The sequence below is a fragment of the Apostichopus japonicus genome, chromosome 3 (assembly GCF_037975245.1).
Source record: "Apostichopus japonicus isolate 1M-3 chromosome 3, ASM3797524v1, whole genome shotgun sequence".
NCBI classification, from domain to species: Eukaryota; Metazoa; Echinodermata; class Holothuroidea; order Aspidochirotida; family Stichopodidae; genus Apostichopus; species Apostichopus japonicus.
This window is the reverse complement of record NC_092563.1, coordinates 20543598-20556276: the sequence shown is the minus strand read 5'-3', so window position 1 is coordinate 20556276 and position 12679 is coordinate 20543598. Positions and strand designations below refer to the sequence as shown.

The following is a 12679-nucleotide window of genomic DNA, read 5'->3' as shown; positions in this document are numbered from 1 at the left end:
CAAGCTCGCCCATGTGACGCCACTCATTAAGAAACCCTCGCTGGATCCTACCGTTCTCTCAAATTATAGGCCAGTGTCAAACCTTCCATTTGTTTCAAAGATTCTAGAAAAAGTTGTGTCATCCCGTCTCACATCCTATCTTGAACACAATGGTCTACAGGAGACTCATCAATCTGCCTACAGGAAACACCACAGCACCGAGACTGCCCTCGTGCGCATTCAGAATGATGTGATGGTAGCTCTTGGAGGTCAGAAAGCATGCCTGATGGTTCTGTTAGACCTTTCGGCCGCTTTTGATACGGTCGACCACCTCCAGCTTCTTAGTACACTCAGTGACCTTGGTGTTAAAAGTAGCGCCTTAAAGTGGATGACATCATACCTCAGTGATCGCCAACAGATTGTGTGTCTGGGAAAGGATTCTTCTGACCCTCAGACGTTAGAATGTGGCGTGCCCCAGGGTTCTGTCCTGGGGCCTGTGCTCTTCACGGTATACACGTCTTCACTGGGTCAGCTCCTTCGCTCGCAGGACATGGACTATCACTTCTATGCAGACGACTCGAGTCTCTATCTTATGTTCCATCCCAATGACATTTCTATCACTGTGCACCGTCTAGAGAAGTGCATAGCCTCAGTTCGGCAATGGATGTCACACAAATGCCTGAAAATGAATGACTCAAAGACTGAGGTGCTTCTAATATCATCAAAGCATCTGGCCAGGAAGATAGAGTGTCCAAGCATCATTATTGGTGACCATCAGGTGGAGCCTAGTGATATGGCAAAGAGCATCGGTGTCATAATGGACAAACATGCCTCTATGGAAGACCATATAACATCTGTGTGTCGGTCTGCTCAGTACCATCTCTACAACATCGGAAGAATACGAAAATACCTCACCAGAGAAGCCACAGAGCAGTTAATCCATGCTTTCATAACATCTAAACTGGATTACTGCAATGCACTTTTCTGTGGACTACCAGTTAAACAAATGAAACGACTGCAAAGGCTCCAAAACATAGCAGCAAGGATCGTTACGCTAACAAGAACGTCTAATCATATTACCCCAATATTGCATGAACTTCATTGGCTGCCAGTATCACAGCGGATTAGGTTCAAAGTCCTTCTTCTTGTGTTCAAGTGCCAGAACAACATGGCACCTCCATACCTGCAAGATCTGATCCGTCTTTATCAGCCAACAAGAGCCCTACGTTCTGCTGGTCATAGTCGTCTGGAGGTTCCGATCACCAAGACAAACAGCTATGGGAACAGAGCTTTTTGCGTGGCTGGGCCACGCCTCTGGAATGAGCTGCCAGCTGAACTGAAAACTGTTCCTACTCTCACGACCTTTAAATCAAAGCTGAAAACTTTCCTTTTTAGACAGCATTACTGCAATTTTTAAACTGTGTATTTAAATTTCTTTCATGTGCAATACTCAAACGTGCATGTTTTTTTTTTTTTTTTTTCATACTCATTTATATTGTATTTAATTCTGCATTTTTTACTACATATTTTGTGTCATATTTTTATATTTCTTATTTGCTGTTACATAGCATTTTAGAGCACTTTTGTGGATTTTACGCTTTACAAAATAAATTATTATTATTATTATTAAACATACAGCATGTTACGCACATACAGTATACAGTAGACCTGTGGCTCTCTGCGATGTGTATAGGCCACAGCACCGGACTCAGGGAATACAGACTTTACTAAATGTTGCCTTGCATTGCAAAATGCTGTATTCAAAATAGGCAAATTGAGCTATATGTTTTTCTTTACACAGGGATCTATTACAGAGACAAAATTTAGAGCTTTCAAATCTTCTGCACAAACTTTGGAATGTTCATTTAATGCTGTGTGGATGGAAGTTTACTGAATGCATAGAGATTGTATGCTACATTCTCACCGTCATCAGTTTAATAAATATTCTGGTAAATTTTTAGTCCCTTCCAGAAGGCTTCCACCCATCCAACACTCCTTGCAGTGGCGGAGCGTCCATACAGTCAGGGGGGGGGGGCGGATGCTCCCCCCTGACGGACTCAAATGGACTGCTGGCGCCCTTTTCAGCTTTTTACCACTTTTTACTTATTCGCGATTATTGACTTTTTTATTGCGCTCTCATCTACCTATTGACATTTGTCACATTTTGTTGGTGTAATTTTCTGACAAAATGCTCATGTAAACACATGGCGATGACACCTATTTATTCTTCGTTTATTTGCAAATTAGCAAGGCCCGGAGAGTGTCATTTCCCGCGATCTAGGGAGTGTCTTTACTCAACGCCAACCTGTGGTGGCACTCCTCTTAGATAGTATCAAAAGCGCCCCTACAGACCATTCTCGCCCCCTCTGACCAATACCCCTAGCTCTGCCACTGACTCCTTGCCCACCCTTCAACCTTTCAAACCAATATCAATATCTATGTCTACATTTATATCTATATGAATATATAACTGCTTCATAGTATACTGTACCTACTAAGTTTCACACCAAACCCAGAAAACTGATCAAAGAAGCTAAACAAGATCTGTCTTTCTTCTTGTCTTTTCAAAGAGAGGGCATACGACTCTAAAAACATTCAGTCCATGATTAGAAGACAGAAATTTGCCTACAGTACCTCACAATACTCTGTTATAATACAGAAGAATTCCCCGTCTAGAAAACTGTCGTAGAACTTGACGATGTTTGGATGATGAAGTTTGGAGAGCAGTTTGGCCTCGTGCATCGCATCGACAGTCTCGTCAGGGGCAAGATCCCCACAGGCAATCTCTTTTAACACTTTCCTGCAAAACAGATGAAAAAAAGAGAAACATACAGAAATAACTTATGATAAATATTCTTAAAGACCCAAGTTTGTTCGGCTTTCATTTGATCGTTCTCTCTACTCTTTGCCCGAACTGGCAGGAATTTTAACGAGAAAGACATCAGTTTACTGAAAGTACAGATTTCAAGGTCTAATTCCTGTGTGGCGCTGACATTGTAAAGATGTGCAAAGGATGGCTGTGGGTATAATTTTAATTTTAACGTTCATTCTTTGTATGTCACAAGACAAAAACCATTTGGATATATACATGTATGGTCAACTTTCTATACATGTTGCCACGATAATGACCTTTTAATTTGAACATGAACATGAAATGTTTTGAAATGAGGGTAGATTGTTTTATAATCAGTAAATTCTCAATACATGTACATGTCTTTTCATGTACTATATATTGTCATCAATGACAGAGCACAGACAAAGAGGAAATGTTGCCATACACTGTAAATATTTTTATACAGTAGCTGGAGAACACAGTCTCACAAGTGTTTTTCCTACTTATATACTGTACTTACTGACTGTTTTGCTGTTTACAAGTGATGAGCTACTGTACAATACTGTGCACACAATAACTAAATAATATTACATGTACATGTATGCAGTATTCTGATCTATATGCTAAACAGTAAACCTGTACTGTACTGTCTGACTCACATAGTATCATACAATAATACTGTATCATATATAAAACGTCCACAATAATATTGTTGCATATATTACTACATGGTACAATATCATAACAATTAAATTGTGTTTTGATATTATGGTACATACAGTAGTTTTGTATACTAGCATACATTTTACATATCTGCAACAGTGGTTCACCAATTTGCAATAATGAGTTATGGACACAGTTTATAAGTTCTAACGGCACGTTATTGTCTCAAAAATAAACAATGTTCATTGATATTTTTTTTTTATGTACAGAAGCCTGTATTGATATAGTGAATTATCTTTATTTGTACAGTATGTTCAGCACAAATAATATTTTAAAAACAAGTTTGCATTTTCAGTGTCTCTGTCCTTTTTTGTGTTGATTTTTTCCCCAGTTTATAAATGTTCCAGGGTCTTGTACAAAGTAGAGTTTCTTCAACTTTACTGAACTGGTCCAAGTGGCAAAGTTGGTACAGTAGGTGAGTGCATACGTTTACAAAATTATTTTAAAGAGGCTAGCTGAGCTGTTACAGTATCAAGCTACAATAATGTTGCTAGCCAAGAGCATTAATACCCCCCACCGTCCACCGATTATGTCAACTGCCGGGATACGTGTATGTAGCGTACACAGAACTTGTTTCTCTTATTAAAATTAAGAGCAACATTTGTACAGCATTTACACCCTTTGAATCAAGTTTCAAAAGAGGAGTTTAGTTTCGTATTCAACGAACTCTCTGCTATTGGACATGTACACATTTAGTATCAATTTTGCAAGTATTTATTATGAACTTGGTATGTATGCATTTGTCAACTTTCATTTGAAACTGAAGATCACAGAGCTTTGAAGTACTATCACAAAAGTCAAACAATGGGCAACATGGTATCACATTGATCTCCTGTACAGGTATGCAATATATACTTTCTTCTCCATTTGTCCCAAATGTTGAGGAAAACTATGGATATAGTTTCATTTTCCATTATTTTCCAGTTTTTAATATGCAATTGTTCAAAGTTAAGTTTCAACTTTACTTGGGAACTGTTGGGAAAGTTTTAAACAACAGTAACACAACACAATTGAAGTCCAGCATTGGGCTACAATTCTGTACATTCACAAGTAAATTATTCTTTTTCCATAAGTTCCAACTTATGATGAAAACCTTTGGACATGAAACATGACATGTACACACATAACGCATTGTCAAAGTAGTACACCAAGGCTGTACTTTGAACATTAATAATCAGATTTTCCTGGGGAACTGATGCACCTCGGAAGCTCTATTTAAAGCAATACAATGTCACATTAATTAACAAGTCAAGCATTAATTGGGAGCCCTAATGTACATCACTAGTATTATCTCTCTCTCTTTCTGTTAACTATCACCCCTACTGTAAGTACTGTATAAATACTGTAGATCTACTTGTCAGAGATGTAAACAATATACTACTTGTTGCCAGTATTTTGACTCAGGGGCTCAATTGAATTCAATGATATATACTGTACAGTGTGCACAGAAATGTGTGGAAACTACTGTACTGTGCCTCCTTTTGATAAGAATATTGTGCTTGATACTTTACCAGACCAAACCACAAACCAGATCTAATTAAAATTATTCATAACTTCAATGGCCAAGTATACCCATTTTTTTCCTTTGCTAGTGTCGTAATGTGAGAACAATATGATAAACATAGAATGATCAGGGGAGAGGTTGAGGGGAGGGGTTGCAATAGTTTGTTATTTTATCCACCATGCCTGGTACCTTCCTAGAGTCATGCGCTGTACAGTGCTTCACTAAGTAAAGTACATGTATACTTAGCAGGCAATCTATAAATGATGGCCAAAAATTATCCAGTACTGTACAACTCACTAATTACAAACCTGACATAATTCAGGCTTGTAATGTTGTATGACCTTTGATGTGAGTTTTGCAAAACTTGTGCTAATTCACTGAAATACCAGTTAGTACTAGTATGAATTTCTGTAAAAAGATCTTTTAAGCCTACTGTATATACCTGCATGATCTGAGGCAGTTATTACAAAATTATGTCAATTGACATCAAATAAATTCAAACTATAAACTGTGTTGCCTTTTGTGTACAACTTTAGACTGAAAAATAATTTCAAATATAACTTAAACCTGATTTACACATTAAGTTGTTTTCACTCAAATTTATAATTTTAAAAGTGAATATTACTTTTGGTAGGGTGCAAAGGAAAGGGGGCAGAAGGTGCTATGGGGTCAACCCACACCGAAAGCACTTATTTTATTGTTATTTCTGTACGATACCGTACCATAGTGATTATGTAACTTTACAGAACTATATGTACTGTACAGTACACTACTGTACAGTAAATGTGAACAAATATATATAAAAGCCAGACAATTTTAATGAAATATTCCTCATTTTCAAGTTTCTGATGTGAATTGTTGGTAAGAAATACCTGCATAAATTTCAAGTGGCATTCCATGAGAACCAATTCTCCTGCAAGTAAAAACAAGCACTGCATACTTACTGACATAGTTAGATTTCCACTCAATAAATATTCCTGTTTTAACTAAGTACAACTGGTCAGGTCTTAATCTTTGGCTATCCGAACAGCAAATTTGGTTGTCCAAAAATTTACCAGAGTAACAAGGAATGATCAATATAAAACACTGGTTTTGGGGTTTGTTGAATAGAACACCAGATATTGTGGGGGTTGGAGGAAGCCCTCTTCAAGGTGGCAAATTTGAATAGGAATGTAGAAAAAATCTTCATTGTTGGAGATATTTATATTTTGAATACTTTTATAAATGCAGCCTATATATATGTTATTGAAGAGGTGATGCATAAACAATTTTATGTTAACTTTCGTGACTTTACTGACCAGTTAGAACTTTCTCTTTACAACTTGAGATCACAAAAATTGGTACTGTAAACAGGATATTCCTGTATCATTGATGCAAAAACAGTCCCCAGCAACTGTGACCATTTATGGTCTCATAAATGTTGTTGCCAACGCCAGTATGGCGAATCATGGAAGTCGTCTAGAATTAGGAGCTAGTTTTACCAGTCATGAAACCATCAACCACAGTATGAATAATTCGACTAGACTGCGTTTGGAAAAAGGAAGTTGTTCCAATTAAATAGCTCAGAAATGTGTCAAAGATAGCTACAGATAGGGCCTCTCAGCACCATGGAGTTCCCTTAATACTAATATAGAAAAGATCTGTGACCACTTGTGATCATGACCTAACATTGTTAGGTGTACTATGGGTGTACAGTGTAAATGTACAGAACATTATGAGCCTTGCCAAGAGACAGACAAAACTCATGTGTTGTATGTATGTATTTTTAGTTCCTCCTGCAAGCAGGAACCCACCAAGAAGCCTCATTGGCTTATCAAAGCTGCAAGCTGACCGAAGTCAGTCTCTTAGATTCATATTTAACGTCCATGATTATATGTCCAACAGGAATAAAGTACACTGTTCAAATATATACAGTATCTACCAACTTCATGTACAATACAACTTACTATAGTTTCTTGTCTGCTACTTGTTCGGGGGGGGGGGGGGGCGGTTAGGGATGGGGGAGGAAGGTTTCCTAGCAAATAAAACCTTGTTTCCAAAAATTGTTCATTCTTTACTTTTCCCCAAGAATTCATACTGTTTAGTTTATTTAAGTGTTTATTCAGCTGAAACTAACAGACTGTGACAATTATATACCATTTTTGTGTGTTGTCTTGTTTCCGTGAATATGAAGTAAACTACTGTGCAGTGACTGTCCATCTGTAAAGTCCAACCAAACTAAATTTACCTACTGGTACAGGTGCATGTTCTTTTTTCCTTTCTTTTTTCACTTAACTTGCTAGATTTGGAAGATCTATAAAAGAGTACTGTATCTACTGTGGGATCATTTAACTTGATAATGTACAGACTTAGATAGCAAATGAGGTTGTGTTTCATGAGTGGGAATAAACTGTAATGTCATGTTCTAACTTTGTGCCTAATAGCCAGTACTGTAGATCTCTGTTCCACTGTGTTCATCAAGTTAGCCTCTGAAGAAGATCCTGCCAGGATCTAAATGTCAGGACTGCTAAAACGATCTGATAATTATCTACCAACACAGTGTTTATGCAGTAGATCAGCAGTTTAATGCAAACAGTTCTTTCTCTAAGTTTTGTTGGAAGATATTTGCTCTGACATTCAGTAACTTTATGATCACATGCAACAAGACCATTTGGGACAAAATTTTGGTTCCAAAAGTGGATTCCAATTTTGCATGTAATTTAAATTTAATGTTTAGGTTTACTGTAATGCTCAGAATACTGTATTTTTTCTTTAAGAAATTAAATTGACTAATTCATTGACCAAGTGAGCCCATTTGTTATTTATTGTGCATAGAAAGCTTCCCAGGTTTTTTTTCTAAAATTACAGTACACAAAACCATATATTTAGAATGTGTACTGTTATCTACAAGTTTCTAAATCAATTCTCCATAAGAACAGGAGGCATTGATCTCACACTACATTGAACAATTAGCCAGGCTTTGACTGTTTGTATTACAGACTATGCTACTTCCTGTAACTGTACTTGACTATCATTGTCAATGTACTTTGATAGAAATCCATGGTTCATGCCAAGTGCACTACCTAAACAATCACTGTACAGTTCTATGAACAGACCTAAATAGGAACTTTGTTACAAGCTACAATAAGAGTATACAGTATTTGTAGGCTCTTTACCATCAAGATACCAAAGAGTATTGTCATCAGATTCTTTGTAAAACTCAACTTCCAGTGCTGTGCATATAATGAAATATTACAAAGCAGGCAAGAAAGGACAAGAATGAGTCCACACACGATAAGAGTTCAAATTGTAGAGTTCTTTTTACAAGCTCAGGGCACATACTGTAATATATTTCAGCAAGATATAAAAGGGGGTGTTGGGCAAAGTCAGAAAAGGAGTAAAGGCACAGAGCTTAAAATATTCATGCTAGACAACAATTACAATTATCCAGGTGAAACAATGACTATGTACAGTATGTCAAATAAACAGGACACTAAGTGGGCTGCAGTGAGGGGGGAAGCAGCGTTTGTATAACAAAATTTGGGACAAACCATTTGCAACAAAACTAAATGTTTACTTGCCACATAATAAACATGTGCTATATAATGCAGTCAAAGAATTTACAAGGAAATAACAGTTGCAATCTGTAGTATTCAGAATAAACAGTGGTTGTGTTGGTACAATTGTCAGAAATTGGCAACCATAGAAATTGGTAACCATAGCTATAAAAGTATTTTGACCTACAGTACTGTAAATGCTACAGTTTCCTTTCCTAAAGAGTTTGTATTAATTAATAATGACTTCATTGAACTCCGAACTGAAAGCGCTTACTTCTTTCATATGATTAACCTATCATTGAAATTTACAGTAAAGTTTTAACTATGTTCATAATAATATTCTTGACGATATACAGCACGTACGGTAGTGTGTTACGAAAGATCTTCACATATTTACCGCCTATACAGTAGAACACAAATTTAGATGTTTGACCTACAGCAACAGCAATATGGTTGCTCATCAGAGGTACGGTAAGTACTGTAACATATAATAGTTTGTCTTGAAACCTAGATCTCTTCTTTGAATATCACATTTACAAGGTGTTTCACCATTGACAAGTATTGACACTTCTTGACTTGTTGCTTCTGTGAAGCAATTTTTATCAATCACAAAATTACACTCTATGCATGACAGAATTCCCTAGATTCATCCTGTGGTATCCAAAGAGAATTTCACACACTAACATGACCACAAGTGACCTTTTATAAACATCAGTAGTCATTACCATTATTGTGCTCATGAAAATGAAGTCACATTAAAGTTTAGCATGCATTATGTTTGTGAAACTCTTGCCTTCTTAAGGTAAATTGTCTAAATACCTTACAGCTCACCTTTGATTCTTCCAAATGTTGCAGAATTTTCTCACACATGTCATGACTCATGGCATAACCTTACATTGACATAATTAACTAAGTTGTCAATTAAACAGTTGAACATGGCATATATATCACTTAAAATTACTATTCAGTCTCTTCACTGGCAATTCTGTTTACATAAAGTGCATCGGACAGTAAACATATTACATAACAGAGTCTAACTCACCATTCTTCCTCTTCTTTACCAGCCTTCAGATCGAATACCAAAAATGCTGTTCCAAAGTTACCGCTCCCTAACTTCTTCTCTACTCTGTAGCGATTGGCTAATACTCTGCAGTTGCTTTTGTCCTCCTTTTGCTTCTTCACGCCACGAGATGGTGGCATCGTAATAATGCTAATATTACCGAAGCTGGCTAAAACTAAGCAGAAAAGAATAGTCTATAGCACTGAATAACAGGCTCATTTCAGTTTTTACAGAATATTGCAAAGATTCTGTACAAGTTTACGAGTATCACATTTCAGGCTTAAAAGTCAACAAAAATACAGTACAGACTACACTTAACAAAGTGAAGCTTTTGAGGAACATATACAGTTCCATTATATGACGTCACAGACCACCAACTGTGATCCATTGCCTGGTGTTAGGAAGGGTTAGGCTGCTAAAAATTTAAACCAACCATCTCTAGACTTAGAAAAATATTGAGACCAGGTTTTCAACTTACAGAATAGAATTTTGAAAATAGAATTTCTCTTCCACTTTTCTAACATGGTCTACTATGGGAATACAGTACTGTACATCCTATTCAAGATACAGCACCTGTTTGTGTTTGGTCAGTTATTTTAGGCCTAGATGTGTGCAGGTTATTTTAAGAGTGGAAAACTCACGTACAGTAGTTCTTCTTGGGCCTGGTTCTACACTAACCTACAGTTCCCACACACACCAAACTTGCAACCTGGCTGTAATACCATGTACAGTAGCCCTAGGGCATTTAACTTGCATGTTATGCATGAAAGGCAACCTACTTTAAGTTATTTTCATGCATGAATAATAATTCATTAATTAGTGTTATTTTGTTGGAAATACAATAAATATTCAACAAACCATTTAAGACCTACAAATCAAAAATCACCAGGAGCAGTACGCCTATTGACACTGATAACTGTAGTTACAATATTTCTTAATTCCCATGTACAGTCAATTCCTTACCATCAGCAAGGAACATTCTTGTTACTTTAAATAAAGAATGTATGCTATTAGCTAGTAAGAATACAGCCTATTCAGAATTACTACATACAGTAGATGTGCAATTTACAGTGTGCAACGTACTGCAACCTAGTAATAGTACTTACATAATACTGGGTACACCTTGTGTAGGCTAACTACAGTACAGTACCATGCAATGGTAAATTCACCGTCCAAAGGTGAATCGTAGATGACATGAAATTGCTTTTATTTCAATTTATTTATTAATTTATTTTGTATATGTACAATACACATACAGTATACAGTGCTGTTATCGAAATCAAACTGCAATAGAATGAGTCAACAGGATGTGAAAAAAAAAAAACATGACTGAATCAGATTATTTAGCAGTAAGACAGGCGTTCAATTTCGTATTAAGAGTTATACACAAATTAGAGTATTTAATTTCATAGCATAGGCCGCTCATGCCAGAATTTAAAACAATAGTTATTCAGCAGCAGTTAACCATGTCTCTAGAACTGCGCCTACTGATTGATAAACGTTACTCCTAGTGCATCTGGACACAAGTAAATTTCTAGGCTTGTTACTGAAAGTAGTAGGGAGCATGTGGTTAACGTACTTTTGAGAATACACTGGACTTCTACTGCAACTGCGATGTTCTCGTAATTATTGAAAACGAGGCATATTTTCACATGTAGCAGATATATGTCACAGGGCTAAGCAAAATCTTTGTTGATCTGGAAATAGAATACAGTTCATGCGCAGTAGGACCCAGAGCCTTGTACTGTATACAGCACTACAGTATTAGGACCAATTTGACAGCACCTCTCCCGTAGTTAAATACACTTAAAGGAAACATGATCTTCCCTACAAATGAACAAAAATATATCAAAAAATGTTTTTTTTATTTATAATTTTTTTACTGTACAGTTCAAATATATAACTCTTAGTTAGGCAGAGGCTATTCCAATTTTCAAGAGCTGAGGATTTTACCTGAGCTAAGTTATGAAAAAGATATCATGGAGGTAGCCTACATGTAGACCCTCGGACTATGCATAACCGTTTTGGAGGTAGGAAAGTGGTTAGCCTTCACAAAATCAAAATTCTGTAACTTAAGTGCTGTACAAAGTTGTACTTGTAAGTTGTAGGAATGTGACTATCTCTCATTCACAGCTTTTGGCTCACATATTTAATTTTGATCAGATTGTCGGGAATTGTTATTTGTTGGACTAATACTGTTGGGAATAGGTCATTCACTTGTCAATAGTATCAGCATCAGTGTCACCTTTTAAGTTTTATGTTGGTCTAGCCTAGTCTATTCATACTTCCCAATGCACTGAGAGTTAGACTTAACACACAATCAAAGGGCCTAGGCTTAACCACATACAGGTAGGACTTCGTACTTCGTATTTAGCCTAAGACTATGTGGGCTCTAGAACTAAAGCTGCGACTGTAAGTCCTAAGCTCTGAGCCTCTGACTGCAGATTAGTGTAGGCTAACTGTGATAGAGTTGGATAGCCTAAGTTAGGCTTATCTGAGTATCGTACTGTCGTTTAAGTTTAGCATATACTATAGTATGAGTATGACTGCCCAACGTTTGGCATGACGAGAGACCTGGAGAGACGGGAACGTTAGTACAGCCTAACTGGGCTTCATAAATTCATTTTAAAAATTCACAAGAGGAAAGTTTTAAAAGCAAATGTCTCACCCAATGATGGTATTTCACAATTTCGACGGTTTGCAACTGCCCATTTTTTCGATCTACAAATTGTTGTGTCGTTTCGCTGAATACGTATAATCCTCCTGGGAGTGTAGGACTAATATTTCAACCCTTCCAGTAATCAAGTGCCGAGTTAATACAGTCAGTTACTATGGTTACAAACTATCGCTGGACATGCTACCAACTTGCAATCAGCAGCTATGTTTGGCATAGGCAGAATAAGTTTGGGCCTGTACATTATTTTGGTCCGGAAGTGTCAGTCCCCCCCCCCCCAATTTTCCATACGCCTCATGCATGGAACTCAAAGAAAAATTGCTGTTTGTAGACGAGGCCCTCCACAAATTCGTTCTACCATAATATACAG

The 12679-nt window shown here is 36.9% G+C and overlaps 1 protein-coding gene across 3 annotated transcripts in view; it reads right to left on the bottom strand.

Annotated features, from left to right (window-relative positions):
- Window positions 1–12546, bottom strand: part of LOC139965390 (serine/threonine-protein kinase Nek11-like) — a 37262-nt gene extending 24716 nt beyond the window's left edge. The window contains exons 1-3 of one of the 3 annotated variants that reach the window (XM_071967707.1): window positions 12304–12543; window positions 9618–9810; window positions 2614–2779 (exon numbers count right to left, since the gene is read on the bottom strand). In XM_071967707.1, the coding sequence (XP_071823808.1) occupies window positions 2614–2779; window positions 9618–9775 (324 nt within the window). In that variant the 5' untranslated portion in view covers window positions 9776–9810; window positions 12304–12543. Of the gene's footprint in view, window positions 1–2613; window positions 2780–9617; window positions 9811–11214; window positions 11339–12303 lie in introns of those variants that run through there. The other 2 variants (XM_071967708.1, XM_071967709.1) reach the window with 2 other exon arrangements.
- Between the last annotated feature and the right edge of the window lie 133 nt (window positions 12547–12679).